At 47.5% G+C, this 18,293-nt stretch overlaps 1 protein-coding gene across 1 annotated transcript in view; it reads left to right on the forward strand.

Moving 5' to 3' along the window:
- The window catches only part of ASPN (asporin), a 267,913-nt gene that overhangs the window by 160,983 nt on the left and 88,637 nt on the right, over window positions 1–18,293 (forward strand). The window contains exon 4 of the mRNA XM_069643870.1: window positions 8,360–8,573. Coding sequence (XP_069499971.1) covers window positions 8,360–8,573 — 214 coding nt within the window. The remainder of the gene's footprint in view (window positions 1–8,359; window positions 8,574–18,293) is intronic.

An 18,293-nucleotide genomic window follows, 5' to 3' on the forward strand; every position in this document is an offset into this window, starting at 1 on the left:
AGAGCCAGGTGTAGTTCCATACAGCTCTTCAGAAATCGAGAGAGAAACTGGCAGAGTTTCCCCATCCCAAAAAAGGGGTATGTGAATAGAGAAACCTCTGGGTTTTTGCAGGGCCTTTCACAATGAGGCTCATACAGAAAAATGAAAGCTGCTTTTAGCTACTTAAATTATGAATAGGCTTCCTACCAGAACATCCTGTGCCCCTGTGGGACAAAGCCTGACATCCCATGCTGGGGTTGTACAATTTAATTTGTCTTACACATGTGACACAGTCTCCACCCACGTCAGATCACTCCATCATATGCAACAAGCCCTGCATGGTGGCCAGCACCCATGTGGACCTTTTTTCATTTCTCAGGAAATAATAACTCACCCTCATATGTGATGTGTCATGCATCACTGGGCGTGCCTGGGTCCCCGGCAAATTTAGACTAGAGACTAATGTCACATCTGCACAGCCTTATTGGCTTCCAAATTCCTGCCAACCAATCACTACCGCTCGTTGCTCTACCAAATCATGTCCCTATCACGGTTGTGTTAGTGCTGTGGCCACCACAGATGCACGATCAGAGTTTATGAGAGAACACTATTGGTTTAACACCCCCCAGCTGGTAATAGCACCGCCATGGTTGTTGTGAGACCTTACGCTTTAGAGAAAAGCTGCAGGATTAAGTGGGATTTTTTTTTCGTTTACATTTGAACGTCTAACGTCTAAGTTAGGCGAATTGTTTATTTATTTGTGAGTCTACATGTTATCTTGTGTCTGTTTCCAATCACTTGGCTGTGCTGATGATAACTACATCCTGGATGTGATACATTAACTGTCATTGGATGGCAGTACTGAAGAATTTGAGTCGGTACTTAGCAAATTATGGCAGCACTTGCACATGTGATCAAATGTCTAGGTTTGACCATGTATATGAGGCATTACGTGCCACTGGAGTGAAGGACTGGGGCATTTGAGGCTGCACTTGCTTTTGATGGCAGCACCTTGACATGAGAGGCAGCACATTACATATGATGACAATACCATACATATGAGGCATTAACTGGCATTGAATGATATTTCTGAATAATTTGTAGCTGCACCTGGCATTTGTGACGTACTGTAAGTACATGTGTGACCCACTGTCGAATCATACTTTCTTTCACAGCGTTGGACACTCTCAGTTTTCTTTTGTATCCAAGGTACTGCAGACCCTTCGCTTCTGGTTCAGCTCTGCAGATTTACTCCTTGGATATCTTCTCTTCTTGCTGTTGATCTCTCTCCCTACAAGCACTTTCTGTGTCTATTGTTGTATTTTATAAGATATATAAAAACAAATTCGCCAAAGCGCTGCACGTGGTTACATAAGACAGTACCAAATACGGTCAGGTAGCAAAAGAAAATGATCATGCCAGTGGATTTTTAGGATGAGGCGAGAGAGGAGAGAAGAAGCGATTTTAGATGTCAAAGAAAGACATGAAGGGAAAGGGAAGCATGAATGTCATGGTGCAGAAAGTTCCAGAGTTTCGGGGTAAGAAAGGAGAATGGGCCTCATTACAACTCAGGCGTTAAGGGTTAACGCCGTCGTTAACCCTTAACGCCTGATTCCGATTTTAACGGCTGCTTCTAGCAGACGTTAAAATCCATGGCGCTAAACCGCCTTGGTGCTAATTACGCCACCGTAATTTACGGTGGCGTAATTAGCGCCTTCCCCACTCCCATTATGCCCTATGGGGCAAAAATGGGAATGGGGAAGGGTAAAATGGGAAACGGGGATTTACCGCCCCACTCACCTTGGAATGGGGCGGTAAATCCGCCATCCACCATGGTGTAAACGTAGTTTACACCATGGTGGTAAAGTTGGCGTACTTACCGCCTGGGTCGTAATGACCCCCAATGAGTCGACACGAGAGGGAGCAGCACGTGGAGTTTTAGGAGCAGACAGTAGTTAGAGAGGTCGTGAGCGAAGGGGATGCATAGGGGAACATGGTGAGATGAGCGCATCAAGGTAGGGAAGTACAGACAATAGAGAGAAAATGATAAAGAAGACGGGAGTTGTAAGGAAGAAGAGAGATAGACAAAAGGGAGGGATAGAGGTATGAGGAGGAAGTGAAAAAAAGAAAACAGCCGAGTTGGAAACTGGGCAAAGAGTGGTAAGATATGAGGACGGCACACCAATGAAAAAATCAGGACATTAGTCATCGGGTGACGATTGAGGACATAAGAAGCTCAGCAGCATGAAAAGAAAAACATTTTTGTGACGATGAAAGCAACAGGTGCTGGAAGCTGAGGAGATGTGAGATGAGAAGGAGCGTGAGGAGTCGACAATGACACTAAAATTGCATGTAGAAGAAGAAAAGGGTAGGAAAGAAGGAGGAAAAAAGAGCCCCGCAGGAGAAAGGGGTTGGGAGGATGGTGGAAAAAAGAGGATCTCCATTTTGGAGTGATTGAGGTGTAAGAAGTGGGTCAGCATCCAAGATTAGATAGAAGCAAGATGTTGGGATGTATGTATGTATATGTATAAAAATGTATAGAGCGCAACTAGGCGCTGGCACACAACCGTTAGGAAAGAGAAGCAACTAATTCAGAACTCAAAGATAAAAATGTCTTCCGATTCCTATGAAACCGAAGATGATCAACGGTATCGTGAAAATCCATCGCAAGAGAGTTCCACATTGCCAGAGCCAGTACAGAAAAAGATCGTCCTCCTGCACGTTTCCTACCAAACCGTGGCTACTGAGCAGAGTTTGAGAGGAAGACCGAAGTAATCTCGCTGGCTGATAGAGAGTACGTTTGGAGCAAAGGTATGTCGCACCAGTGACGTGAATGGCACGGTGTACCAAACAAAGTGTTTTACACTCGATTTGGCTACCAATCGGAAGCCAATGCAGCTGACGGACAAGGTCCACAGAGTGTGAAAGCCTGAGAACTCTGAGGAGTAATCTAGCTGCTAAGTTTTGAAAATCTGCAAGCACTGAAGCAGCGCAGCAGGTTGCCCCAAATAAATACCATTGCAGTAGTCAATGGAACTCATAATCAAGGAGGTAACCACCATTGTCCGAAACTCAGGTGGAAGAAAATGGAGAACCTTCCCTAATACTTTCAGTTTGACAAAGCCAAGCTGACACACAGAGGACATTTTGGCTTCCCTAGATCCAGACACAAGTAGCTTCACTCCTAAATTCTTGACCGCCTGTACTGACTCAGGACAAGTCCCTAATGACATAGGCCAATAGTCGACACTTCATGAGGCCCCAGTGGGTGGAGAACCATCCACTGGGTCTTCAGTTTTATTACCATTGAGTTTTAGCCACTTCCTGGCCATCCAGTCTCCAATCTCAGACAGGCAGTTCTTCAACTTAGAGGAAGGGTCCATCGTTGGGGCATTTAGATGGAAAATAATCTGTGTGTCATCGGCATAGGTGTAAAAGGTCACTCCATGGGCAGCAATAAGGCTGGTCAGGGGATGCAAAAATAAATATTAAACAGCAGCGCGGAAAAAGCGGACTCCTTAGGGACTCCGCAAGTGAGAATCAATGGCAGGGATTTAAATGGGGGAAGTGACACAGTCTTGAATCGGTCAGTCAAGAATGAGGAAAACCATAAAAGGGGGGAACCAGTAATACCAACCCCTTCCAAACTCTTTAGCAGTAACTCATGATCAACGTTGTGAAAACCCACATGCATATTCAATCACTGCCCCTCCCAAATAATTTAGATTGCAGAAAATATATTAACACATGGCAAATGTGTATGTAGAGGGTGGCGTAAGGGTAGGGGGCAATCTTATGGGTGGAAGCAGTTGGTGGGAAACACATGTATTCTGGAATCTCATACAGGGGAAAACAAACCTTTTGCTTTGTGATAGTGTCATGTAGAATCCATTGCATGTGTGCGATGTTTATATCATGAACTAATGCTGCATCTAAGAGTAGGCCTGAATCCTTGCAGGCTGTGTTGGAGACACAGAACAATGAGGCCTCATCTCTTGGTTGATTATTACATTCCAATTCCCAGGTGTGATAAGGTACACGCATGTACACCCACATATAAATGTATCAAGTCAGACCTTTGAACAATTCGGTTGGAATGCGAGCAGCAAAATGGGAGTAGGGCTGCAGCCCAGTACGAAGGCCACACACATGAGAGCCGGGCAGAGGTCTTGAGCTCCCAAAACATAAACTGGGATTTAGGACCCTAGTGCCCCCCAGAATAATGGTAATTCCATTTGAACTACCAGATGTACAAGAATAAAACTCTTAAATCCTTCATGAAGTGGATGGATTAGCGGGACACCATGCTTACCTCTTGGGAGGGGTAACTGATACTGGGGGCAGCCGAGAACAACAAGGTTCCTGATTTGCACCAGAGAGAGTAAAGGGGGATGCCAATGCTTATAAGATTGCAGTGGTGAGGCATGATGGGGGCGCCTGTGTGTCTGGGATGAGAAAAGAGTTGCTTTGTTTGCATGGACAAGGCTGACCTCAAAGTTATCTGCCGAGGTCATGTTGATGAACAGGTGCACATCACGTGGTTAGAAATAATTATAGGGTGATGCCATTTATAGTTTAACCAATTGCTTTACAGCGCTTCGAGGTGAAGGGGCTGTTACCCACATGTGGAGAATATAGAGGAGAAGATGACGCAACCAATTGGAGAAGGGCTTATATGTGACTATTAGCATGTAAAGAGGCGGTAGCCAATGAGGGTGGGGGATGAATACTGTATATCGGATGAATCATGAATCATGATTTTTAGGTTTATAAAATGAAGTTCACTTTGAGGAAGAGAGAGAGCTTTGCTGCAGTGGACGTATAATACCCTGTCACCAATTTCCTTTTTGTATACAAAATAAAGCTCTTGTTCATCTTGAAAAAAGGGTGCATCCAGCCTTTTTCCCTTGCAGCTTGTTTTTTCTATGTCTGGTTGTTGTGGAGTTACCCTGCAGAGACTGAGGAATGGAGGGAGTCTGAAACGCAGGGAAAGAGAATAAAATCTGGGAGTAGTCATTGTTAAGTAGTCATTGTTAGAAGTTAGATGAGAGTTTAAAGGATTCAATAAGAGCGAAGAGAGGAATACTATAGATATAGAATAGCAGAGGACCAAGCACTGAGCCTTGCGGGAAACCATAACAGAGATAATAAGGGGAGGAATTTTGACCCACCCAAGAGACCGAATTGCTGCGATCAGTCAGATATGAGTCAAACCAGCGAGTAACAGAATAAGACAATCCCAAAGCAGTGCGTGTAGAGAGCAGAGTGGGGTGGTCAACAGTGTCTAATGCAGCAGAGAAAGCTAGGAGACTAAGAATAGAAGCAGATTTTAAGTAGGAGGGGAAGGCAGGTAAAGATTGAAAAGAGCGGTCGTATATGGGAATTAAATAAGGATAGTTTAATTGTATAAGAGGGGAGGGAATGGGATCCAGGTGAGAATTAGTAGTTCGACATCTGTGGGCTCTGCCTGTTACCTCTCCTTGGACTGTGCCCTTAGCTTTCTTCCCTTTTGATCTGGTATGGCCTCTTACCCTTCTGGTCTGAGAGTCTCCCCTGGCAGGGCTGGGGTAATTATATCCATTATTACTGTCCCGTTTTTGCCAGGCATCAAGATTGCTCTGTATTTATCCATTGTCCTTCATCACCACCAGGTCTGTAAGAAACATCAGACTTTCCTGATGGTGTTGGTTTTGTTTCTCTGCTTTTCGGTAGACTTGGAGGAAACCAGACAGATGTTTCCCCTCTCTTTAAGCAATGCTCTTCTGTGATGCCAAACAAAGTCTGCTCAATGATGGCAGATGTTGACTCTGGCTATTCCCTTTGGTGGGTCTCTGTGAGGAATTGCAATGATGCAGGTAATTGCATCCCAGAAAGGGTGGTCTAATAACCAGAGCGCCTTTTCAGTATACTCCATGCCAAAAGCACAGTGTACACCTGTGTACTGCTCCCTCAGTAGCTTGAGCTGAAGCCCCTTGTTGCCTTAGCTATCTGTTTTCCTCCTTGACAAAGTACCTAAAGTGCTCATACATTTCTGTTCTACATCTTCTGTCTTCTTTTGTAAGTGTGGGTTTCACATACTCTTTTTAATATTTAAGTGTATAATGAGTTTGTTTAATTAAAAATATATAGATGTCTATAGAACCTTGAACGGACATTCTTTTCTTTTGAAACTGTTGTACTATTTATGGTTTGGGTTGCTACTGGCTCACATTCACACCTCTTCCGAGAGTTGTGACAGGGCTTCCATTCAGGCCCGGTCAAAAGGACAAAGGGCACCCTGACCGGTGCCAGACTGTTGCAAGACAACCCTTCTACCCCTTCTTACCTGAAGGATGTTGGTGGCGAGGTCACGCAGAACCCTGCCGCAACTGGAGTACACTGTCGCAGAGGGACGCCCTGGAGGATGCTGTAGTGGAGCTCAGAGCCAGGGGAAGAAGATCGGTCTGTGGGCTGCAGCAAACACAGCGTCATGTTGCGCTTTGTCACAGAATGTGGTTAGCACAACCAGAAACCACAGAGAGACGAAAATACCACTAAACCACCAGGGAAACATAACAAAGAAGAAAGGTCTTCAGGAATGTCTCGTGATGCCTACTAGCCCACCAGGGACCATTCTATCAAAAGGCCTGCAGCAAGGCCAGATATGTGAATTTCCCATTAACCCTCCAGGAAGCGACCAATCCACTTGCCATGTTAGAAATGTGGAAAGACCATTCAGGTAGTGGGCAGTGCTTAGAAGCCCTTATAAGCCCTCATGAGACAACCTAAACCCTTCCTCTTGACACACATCTTCAAGGAAGGTAAGTGATTGGTGAGGTAAGTTGGCCAATCCTGTTAGGCGGTCTGGTATTTAAAGGGAAGCTTGGTGAGTGTACCGTATAAACAGGGCAACTAGAGAGAAAGGAGCAGTCATAGGACCAACCTTCATAAAGACCTGGTAGATCCTGTAAACTACTAGCATCTACAGCCATCGTATCTGTGACTCTTCTCTGGATCAGGCGTGGCACAGAATCACACAAATGATGGCAGGACCCACACATATAAGGCTGTGCCGTACTTAGGGTAACGATAACATGCATATTAAACATTAACCGCTATTGGTTGGCAGCCCTGGGAAATATGAGGTTGCACATAGAGAAGTAATATGATAGATATGTAATGCTGCACCTTCCATATGGCGGCCATGCAAGACGTATGATACCTTAGATTGCATTTGTTGACATTTCTAAGGAACTGGAGGTTGATCTTGGCTTGCTTAGGCAGCATTTGCACATGTCAGCCTGTACCATGCAAATGATGAGGTTGCCTGGCATGTGAGGCTTTAACAGTGATAAGATGCGAGCATTTGTATGCAGGTGGCTACACTTACCACCTTATGCCAGCACCTGGGAAAGTGGACCTGTAGATGGCATGTCCTATATTTGGTGAATGAGACTATAACTTTCAGACAATGACAGTAACTTGCCAAATGCGTCTGTGCAGGCATACAAAAGCAGCGACCCATCCTATGTTGGGCATACCCCTGAAATATCATGACCCCACTAGCAGCATATCAAGGTAACCCACCAGGGACAACATGTCTGGCAGTTAAAGTAGTAATGTTTGTCTGCTGTAGTTTGTATGCTTTTGTTCTGTACTTCCGCTGTCATAACATCACTTCCTTCGATGTCATCAGGACATCTGGCAGCATCTCCTGAGACGCATCACGGTTAAAAATGTCATGTGATATGACTCTCTGTGATGCTATCAGGCATGTGATGTTAATGATCTTCCCTTGGCATTTTGATCACGACTCACCCACCCCCATGCTCTGGCCCTGTGGAAGGCAAGAGCTGGCCAGGAGGTTTTGCAATTTCTGGCCAATGAGAACGAATATATATGATGAGTGTTAAAACTACTCTTTTCAAAGAAATATGATTTAACCAAATATGTAAACTATATTTTCTTCATGAAGATGTATGCATTGCTACTGTCAAACACTGTATGTGTTTTAATAGGGGCCATAATTAAGGCCTCTTTATAGGATAGTTTTGATGAAATGAAAATGCATGTGATTAATATTTATGAGAGAACGTTTAATTGTAATACATCGTAGAATAAGGAAATGCTTTTATGAAGACACTCAAAGAAGCCTATTCCTGCTTCTTGTTCTAATCTTTCACGACCACTTATGAAACCCACTGAGAACATTGCACCCTACAGGGACAGGTCATACTTGGATTTTCCTAAGCTCTAATTGGTGTTTTCGGTGCATGTATAAACACAACATCTGTGTTTATTCAGTTAATTATGTATTTTAGTGAAATGACATGAGTCACGCAAAATCTGTTTCTGCATAATTATGCGCCCTTGTTTCATGGTCTTTTTCTTTTTCATGCAGGCCTTGTTTTTAAACAACAACAAACTCTCAAAGGTTCATCCAAAAGCCTTTCAAGATATCAAGAAGTTGAAAAGACTGTACCTGTCCCACAACCAACTCACAGAAGTCCCTGCGAAGCTTCCAAAGTCCTTAGCAGAGCTGAGGATTCACGATAACAGAGTGAAGAAAGTGCAGAAGGAGGCCTTCAAAGGGATGCATTTCCTGCATGTTCTAGGTAATGTAGGCCTCCCTGCTGGGGCTATGCAAAGTGTGCAAGACTTTGCAATGGTACTTTATGCTGAGTGGCAAGCACGAACAAGCAGGCTCTATTCGAACTGTTGGGTCTATGTGCAAGACTTTGCAATGGTACGTTATGTTGAGTGGCAAGCACGAACAAGCAGGCTCTATTCTAACTGTTGGGTCTATGCAAAATGTGCAAGACTTTGAAAAGGTACTTTATGCTGAGTGGCAAGCACGAAGAAGCAGACTCTTCTGACTGGAAGATTAAATACGCATTTTTATCAAAGATGTATATTCTTTAAGAGTTAAATGAGCAAGGTCCTGTAATTCTGCATCATTTACTTAAGAAGGATGGGTAATGGCGTACACCTGACTGATCTGTTGGTATTGGGCAAGCATGTGTTTTGGCCACGTTTGATGATGCTTGTTCACTACTGTGGTGTGATGACTTAGCGTGCATGGACATAGTAAACAGCTTGGAGACTTGGTCATGTGTCCTGTGAATTGGGCCCCTCTATCACACAGTTCCAACAACGCATGACCTTCTCATCTGCAATAGAAGCAGCCAGGGGTGCAGCGTGGATCAAACGTGGCACTGAAAATGTTTTGTAAGCAGTCACAGTGCGAGCAAGCCGAACCCCTTTACGAAAGGTTTGGGAGGTTCCCACACAAGAAACTTGGTAACAGGATTGGCGCAATTAGTACATTTTAATGCACTTTTCCCGCTATTACAGGGATTGAAAGATGCCTCTTTAGTTGAAAGGGATGTGGGGGACTAAGAGAGTTAGAAAGAAGGGGGCAGAGGTGCGTGGGAGAAAGGGTAAGAAAAGCAGAAAACCAGGGTACCCACGCAAAAGATGCTTTCACCAAGAAAATTCCAGAGTTTCCTTGAGGCCAGTTCACCCCTGGGAGCCACAGTAGAGCCCCCTGGCGTGTCACGCAGGGTAAACATTGGCGTGATGGAGCCAGCTGCACAAAGGCCTGTTGACTGTGCACACCTATTGTTTATTATTACAATTGACATACATCACCTTTAAATATATAACATTGTCGCCACCTCCCAGCAAGTACTAAGGGTGGGCGAACCAGTTTGTGCAAAACTCAAAACACCAGAATTTTTGTTTTTCCCAATTTCCCGAAAATCTTTGCTGATACACTCCAGGTCACGTAGAGGTTAAACCTGAGGGCCCTGTGAGGGAGATCAAGTTAATGGCATCCCCCTTTGGGGCACCTGTAACGTGCCCCACTGCCCTACTAGGGCTTGGCATACTCCTGCATGGCATTAGGGAAGGGTGCACGTGTTTTCTATTTGCAGCGGGGAGCAGTGCGAGGGAGACAGGGGCTGGTTTGCCCCCATAAAGTGATCCTGCTACCAACACAATTCTCTCAAACAATCGGATCCATAGGAGTGCTAGAAAAGACGTGCCTGAGAGGGCAACCTATTTGTTTAATGTAAACCATAAAACAAACAGCTCTCCAAAGAGAACATTTTTCACAGACCGCAAATCCAAAATATATATATATTTTTTTATATTAAATCATGTCTTACTTTTCTTCCAGATAAAGAAGGCAGCACGATTGCTTATCATTTGCAGCTCCATAGATCATCACACAGAAAGGCAACAACTCTGCCTCCTACACATTGCAAAAAGCCCTTAATAGTAACAATTATCCATGGGCAGGCTTTCTGCACATCCGGGAAAAGTATCTAATATTCACATAGAGCTGGACAACGGGTAAATGACATTAGCACCTCCCACGCACCTATCGCTAGCCTCAGATGGGTCTGTCTACAGGCACGCACCTCGCGCTAGCCTCAGATGGGCCTGTCTACAGGCACGCACCTCTCGCTAGCCTCAGATGGGTCTACAGGCACGCACCTCTCGCTAACCTCTGATGGGTCTGTCTAGAGGCACGCACCTCTTGCTAGCTTCTGATGGGTCTGTCTACAGGCACGCACCTTTCGCCAGCCTCAGATGGGCCTGTCTACAGCCACGCACTTCTCACTAGCCTCAGATGGGTCTGTCTACAGGCACGCACCTCTCTGTCTACAGGCATGCACCTCTCGCTAGCCTCAGATGGGTCTGTCTACAGGCACGCACCTCTCGCTAGCCTCAGATGAGCCTGTCTACAGGCACGCACCTCTCACTAGCCTCAGATGGGTCTGTCTACAGGCACGCACTTCTCGCTAGCCTCAGATGGGTCTACAGGCACGCACCTCTCGCTAACCTCTGATGGGTCTGTCTACAGGAACGCACCTCTTGCTAGCCTCTGATGGGTCTGTCTACAGGCACGCACCTTTCGCCAGCCTCAGATGGGCCTGTCTACAGACACGCACCTCTCACTAGCCTCAGATGGGTCTCTCTACAGGCACGCACCTCTCTGTCTACAGGCATGCACCTCTCTCTAGCCTCAGATGGGTCTGTCTACAGGCACGCACCTCTCGCTAGCCTCAGATGGGCCTGTCTACAGGCACGCACCTCTCACTAGCCTCAGATGGGTCTGTCTACAGGCACGCACTTCTCGCTAGCCTCTGATGGGTCTGTCTACAGGCACGCACCTCTCGCTAGCCTCTGATGGGTCTGTCTACAGGCACGCACCTCTCGCTAGCCTCAGATGGGCTTGTCTACAGGCACACACCTCTCGCTAGCCTCAGATGGGTCTCTCTACAGGCACGCACCTCTCGCTAGCCTCAGATGGATCTGTCTACAGGCAAGCACCTCTCTGTCTACAGGCACGCACCTCTCGCTAGCCTCAGATGGGTCTGTCCACAGGCACGCACCTCTCGCTAGCCTCAGATGGGTCTGTCTACAGGCACGCACCTCTCGCTAGACTCAGATGGGTCTGTCTACAGGCACGCACCTCTCGCTAGCCTATGATGGGTCTGTCTACAGGCACGCACCTCTCGCTAGCCTCAGATGGGCCTGTCTACAGGCACGCACCTCTCGCTAGACTCAGATGGGTCTGTCTACAGGCACGCACCTCTCGCTAGCCTATGATGGGTCTGTCTACAGGCACGCACCTCTCGCTAGCCTCAGATGGGCCTGTCTACAGGCACACACCTCTCGCTAGCCTCAGATGGGTCTGTCCACAGGCACGCACCTCTCGCTAGCCTCTGGTGGGCCTGTCTACAGGCATGCACCTCTCGCTAGCCTCAGCTGGATCTGTCTACAGGCACGCACCTCTTGCTAGCCTCAGATGGGTCTTTCTACAGGCATGCTGTCTACAGGCACGCACCTCTCGCTAGCCTCAGATGGGTCTGTCTACAGGCATGCTGTCTACAGGCATGCACCTCTCGCTAGCCTCAGATGGGTCTGTCTACAAACACGCACCTCTCGCTAGCCTCAGATGGGTCTGTCTACAGGCACGCACCTCTCGCTAGACTCAGATGGGTCTGTTTACAGGCACGCAACTCTCACTAGCCTCAGATGGGTCTGTCTACTGGCACGCATCTCTTGCTAGACTCAGATGGGCCTATCTACAGGCACGCACGTGTCCCTCCGAACCTCCCTAAACCCCATGCAGCGTTCCCATCACTGCCGGTACGCTCTCTGAGGGCCAGTCTCCAATACCTCCATGGCCGTGGCTTAGCGCCCTCCACCGTGTAAATGACAGGCTCATAGGATGGCGCTTTTGCAGGTTCTTCCAGATGCTGCTGTCAGCTTGGCAGGCGGGCTTCCCCCAGAGGTGCAGTTGACATCCTTTAGCTGTCGTAGCATCTTGACATCCATCTCTGCCATGTTTCCAATAAGTCATGACATGAGACAGTTCTGGTCAACCTAAGGTGGGGCCTTGGAAGCAGTGAGTGCATAACACCCCCTGAACTTGGTCACAGAAGTGCATCTCCTAAGGGCAGCCCCAAAGTGTGTGTGTAATGATGGCACCTACGTCTACAGATCGCCAGCAAAATGCTTTGCCTCAAAGCCCAGACCTCTGTCATGTGTGGGGAGTCCATTGCCAGCCAGGTAGACGCGTGCATTGCATTCAGTTTCAGGATGCATTCAGTGTGACGCTTTGGATCAGAGGAGTGGTGCCGTATGTCCCCCTCCCATTTGGCTCTGCGTGACTTGGGGATGTGCTCGTGATGTCAAGCATCTGTCATTACTACATAAGAGGTAGACGCAAGTCTGTCACTTTCCCTCGGTTGTCTAAAGTGCCTGCTATGGCGGGCTGAGGCCACCATATTTAACATTTCAAATAAGCTTCTCTGAGTAATCTTTAGGTGTATCTATTTCCAGGAGTAGGTTTTTATCTAATTGATATTAGCGCTTCACTCTGTTATGTGGCAGCCCACTGGCCTCCTGACACATGTCCCCAGCATACCTATGACTCTGGCTAGCAACTCCAGCTACTTCAAAATAGTTCAATGTTTGGTTATTACGAAGCAGCACTTCTAGTTGCAGGAAGGAGTCCACTTGAAGGAAGGCATGTACTAACGTGTGTTTCGATACTCTTAACCCTGCAATATAGATCAGGGACCTGATCTTCAAAGGCGCTTTACAAGGGTGCAATACCATTGAAAAATGCTTTGTAAATCAGGCATCAGCTCTCTTTCACTGCAGAGTTGAATAGATGGACAGAAGTGGTGTGACATGGAAGGCTGGATAGCAATAATCTCACGCCGCACCACGAACCCCCAGTGCCCGCTCCAAAGTCAAACACTTTAAGATCCATGCCTATTTGCTTCAAGAAGTGGCTGTTAGGTCCTAAAGATGCAAATCCCCAAAAATGCTTTTATGTTTGGGTTCCCATCATTTTGGCAACCTGAACTCTAGCCCAGAGCGATACATGTAAGTCTCCCAAATATTCCCGTTCAAGAGCTCATTTTGGGTTCCTCGTGTCGGGAATCAGCAGTGTAAAAGCCTTGCATAAGCCCGTCAAAGCTCATTGTCATCCATTTGTATCCCTGAGCAGAGGGGCGCAACGCAACTTGTGTTTCCACCACCTCCCTCACTCTCCACCACACAAATGCACCAGCATATGCGCCGGCATGCATTTTCATGCCGGCGCAAATGCCGGGGATCCCTAAGGTGTCCGACGTCCTTACGCAATAGCAAGAAGCAGAAGGACGCCGTAGGGCTCCATTGTAAACTCCACCTGCCATGTGCGTTTACTTCATTTGCAGGGCAGAGTGCAAAAGTGTATTGCAAAAGGCAGCGTACACACTTGCCCTCCACCTTTTACCATGCACTTATGCACTCTGCTGTGCAAATGTCAAAAATGTGGTGGCAGGGACCCGCCTACGTGTATCTCTACTGGTAACAGGTCCCCACCACCAAATTGGGCTGTGCAGGGTCACACTCTCCAGGATCATGTCAATCAAGCCTCTGTTGCCCTTGATTCCTTTTCACCACCCGTTGTAGGCTATAGGATCAATTCTCAGCTGTGCTTGTAACAGAGCACCAAAAAGCATCAGGTTGACCCTGTGGACCTAGAACCTGAAAACTAGAAATGAGATAAGCAAAATCATCAGGAAATTGTTATAATACGGGGGTCCTTCCGTCCGTTGGGGATAACTGTTGTTATTATACTGGCAGGCCTCCTTGATGCGTGAGGTATTACCATTACCACATTGAAAAATGATTGCAGTATTGGGGGTTGCTGGAAAATCTGCTTGTCATGTTTTGTGGCTGTGAAAAGAATACATGTCCATCTCTGTTTGAGGGATGGCAATGGCTATGATACAGTAACATGTGTCATGTAAAATAATGCACTTAATGGATTCTAATGACCCTTCTGTGTATAGATTCTGAGAATTCCCTATTTTCACACTTTTTGGGAAGCCAAACACGTTTTTGAGTCTTTAATGACGTACTGCCACATCCATTCACTTATCAGGCCAACATTTTATAATATGATGTACCTTTAAGCTAGGGTTAAAAAGTAGCAATGGGGGTTCAGACTGGTTCAGACAGAGCAGTGCCTTCCACCGTTCTAATACCCCTGCCTGCTTGGGCTCTCCCCCCTCTTTCCTCCCTGCACCCCCCATGGTGCTCTCTGTCTCACCTATTATCTTCTCTAACTACTTTTCTATCAGTGATCCTATCACTCTATGTCTGGCAGAAAGAAGCTGTAAAGGGGCATCCTGGTCTCCAACCGAGGTCTCCCTATCGCTGATACCTGCACCAGTGCTTCCTCCCGACAGACTCTTACCAACATACTCTTTGTCGTTCTCTCTCCAGGCCTATGGACCCCCCATATGGTCTCTGTTCTCTCTCCTTTTTCCTCTTTGCTCATTAATGGTGGCACCCGGTGGGAGGCCCTCCTGGCCCCCTTCCATTCCTCTGACACCATCATTAATGTCTACCTAAATGGCACCATCTTGGTCCAGTGCCCTCAGGCCAATCTCCTCCTTTATGATAGACGCTTCCCGCGCCTTATCAACTCCCTTTCCTCTCCTGCTATCCCCTCTTATCCCTCTCAGGCTTCTCTGCCACCTCCTTCCTCAGCTATCCCTGCGGCACCTCCTGCTGCTTCTCTGGCCACCCTATTGCCTCCCTCATTCACCACCCCTCTGGCACATTCTTCCTCCTCTCTGACTACCCTGCCTTCTCTTTCTTCCTACTCTGCCCATCCTAGGGCACCTGCAACACTTCTGCAGGGCGTACCTCCGGCCTATACCCCTCTCCGGAAGTCCTTCAAAAGTGGCAACCTGTTTCACATCACTACGCTCAACTTTTGTTCAGCTGTCAAACATTCCTCTGACATCTGCCGTCTCCTGGAAGAGCTTGATTTGGAAGTACTCGGTCTCACAGAGACTTGGTTCACGACCAGCTCTGTCACAAGTTTTGACACTCTCCGTCCTGATGGCTACAAGATCCTCTCTGAACCCAGAACCAACCATCCCAGTGGAGGTGTAGCCTTGATTTTCCCAGAGTGGATCATTGCTTCTATTGTTCCAATGCAGGATTACGAATCAGGGTTAGAATCCGTGATGGAAATGTTTGAGGGATAAAAGACTGAAGATTGTTTTTCCAAAATAACCTTCAGTCTTTTCTCCCCTGAACATTTCTGACTTGTCCCCCAATCACACCTTCAACCCCACACCCTGACCCACTGTGTCCCTGTGACACCTGTTCCCTTTTCCTTCAGTGATCGGGATCCGGCGCCGCTGGGTCCTTTCCTTTTTTTCTTTTTACTTTTTGGGATCAGCTGAGGGAGACACCCTTGCAACCCCCGCTCACAATATAGTGAACAAGGGTGCGGGGGACATACCCTGCAGCCCCCACAGCCCTTAGCACCGAATGGGTGATTTGGTCTCCCATTCTGGCTTTTTTTTGTGGACTTTTTGGATGTTTCCCAGGCTCTCTATCTCTCCTGGCCTCTCTCTCACTGTGGCTACTATCTACAGGCCACCTGGCAAGGCCGCCTTCTTCCTCTCTGAGTAGGTGGACCTCTCCTCCTCCCTCCTTGCCTATTCATCTCAACTTCTCCTCCTTTGAGACCTGAACATCCACCTGAATGCTACAAGCCCTCCTTCGGGACTCTTTCGCAACCTCCGCGACTCTCTCTCTATTCTTCCCTCTTGCCAATTCACTCTGCAGGACACACATTGGATGTTCTGATCTCCTCAGACCTCCCCCTCTCCAACCCCCTCACCACTCCTCTCTCTCGGAGTGATACATTTCTCCTTTCCTCCCGCCTCCCTCTCCATACCCCTCAGGCCAAGCCGACTCCAGCACCGCCACCTACCTTCTCGGTCATCCGACCCATGAAGCGTGTGTCAGTTGAGGCTTTTGCAGCTACTTTCTCTCCTCCTACTGCACCGTTGGCTGATGCACACCCTGACACAGCCCTCTCTAACTTTCATTTCCCCATCTCTAACACTCTGGATGTCCTTGCCCCTGTCATGAGGATCTGCTTGAAGCCCAAATCCAAGTGCAACTCTTGGTATGATTCCAATCTTGCCACCCTTAAACGCAAGTGGAGGGTGGTGAAGAGAAAGTGGATGGCATCAGGCGCACCCCCTGACAAACTGGCCTGATGCCTGCTCCGAAGGCAGTACAGATGCTCTGTTCTCTCTAAGAAGAGACCCTACATCCAAGCCTGTGTCGCTGCGGCATCTAACAATTCGGCCAAACCGTTCAAAATCTGCAAGACGCTGGCCAATCCTGCTGCAGTCTTTACTTCTCCTGTTCCCTCCCAGGCCCTCTGCATGTCCTTGGCTTCTCATTTCACCAATAAAACTCAGGACATCCTGTCCACCCTTTCTTCCTCTACCTCTTCATCCTCCTCCTCTACCACTTCTGGCCTGTCTGAGGCTGTCTCTTCTCCTCCTTTCTCCTCCTTTCCCCTGTTCACCCCTGACAATGTTCCTAGACAAGTCCAATCTATGAAAGTTTCATCAAAGCAGGTTCTCCCCTGCTCATCCAGAACCATCAAGGACCATATTGACGCCCTTGCTCCAGCCTTGGCCAATTTCTGCAATCACTCCTTTGCCACTGGAACGTTCCCCTCTCATTTAAGCACTCCCTTGTGCATCCCCTTTTAAAGAAGACCTCAGCTGATCCATCCTCTCCGTCTAACTATCGCCTTATTTGCATCACTCCTTTCCTGGGCAAACTCTTGGAAATGTTTGCCATCTCCCAGTTTAATCTGCATAATCTGCGAATCTGTTGGTTGCATCAACGACCACCAGTCTGGCTTCAGAGCTGCCAGAAGCAGGGAAACTGCTCTCCTGAGCACATTTGAAGCTCTGATTTCCAATCTTGACTTTATTCTCCCTTCTGTTCTCATTTTCCTCGATCTGCCCTCTGCTTTTTACATGGTCAACCATGCCATCTTGCTCAAACGTCTCCATGACAACCTGGGCATCACTGATGAGGCACTGGCCAGGTTGACCTCCCTGACCTCTGCTTTCTCACTGTCCAACCCTCTCAGGTCCAACTGGGGTCTTTCCTCTCTTCTATCTTTCTCACTACTTGTGTTGTTCCCCAGGGGTCAAACCTCTCTCCCTGGCTGTTCAACCAATACCTGGCACCTCTTGCCCACCACATCTCTACTTTCTGCTTCAAGTTTCTGTGTTATAGGGATGACACCCAATTCTATTTCAGGCTCCCCTCAGTCACCTCTGCCCCTTCTTTCATACCAGACTGTCCGGCCGCAATTCAGGAATGGTGTGCCTCCAACGATCTCTTCCTTAATGCCAGTAAGACTGATAACCTCCTTATTGGGACACTTGCTCCCTCCTTTCCTCTCTCTTTCTGGCTGCCCACTCTGGGCCCTCTTCCTGCCCCTTCCTGTGAGGCTAATAAAATTGGTGTCATCTTTGATTCCACCCTCTCCTTCTCTCCCCACATTTCTGATGTCTCTAAGAGGTCAAACTATCAGCTACACCTCCTCAGAGATATTCTTCCTTTTCTCACCGTCCCCCAGAAGCTCACTGTCTCCAAAACTCTGGTCCTCTCTAGGCTGGACTACTGCAACATCCTCTTTCTAAATCTGCCTGCCTCTCCTCTTTGACTTATACAACTTATCCGTAACAGGACTGCAAGACTTGTCTTTGGCCTCAAGCCCAGGGATCGTATCTCTCCAGCACTGAAATCTCTTCACTGCCTCCCTGTGGCTGCAAAGATCAAGTTCAAGACCCTCTGCATCATCCACAAGGCTTTCTGGGGCCTGGAACCACTCTACCTCCAACTTTCTCTTCCAAAGCATATTTTTTCTCGAGCTCTCCGCTCATCCACCTCCAACTCTTTGAGGGTCAGACGCTTCT

Source organism: Ambystoma mexicanum, chromosome 2p (genome assembly GCF_040938575.1).
Source record: "Ambystoma mexicanum isolate Mex_15411 chromosome 2p, UKY_AmexF1_1, whole genome shotgun sequence".
NCBI lineage: Eukaryota > Metazoa > Chordata > Amphibia > Caudata > Ambystomatidae > Ambystoma > Ambystoma mexicanum.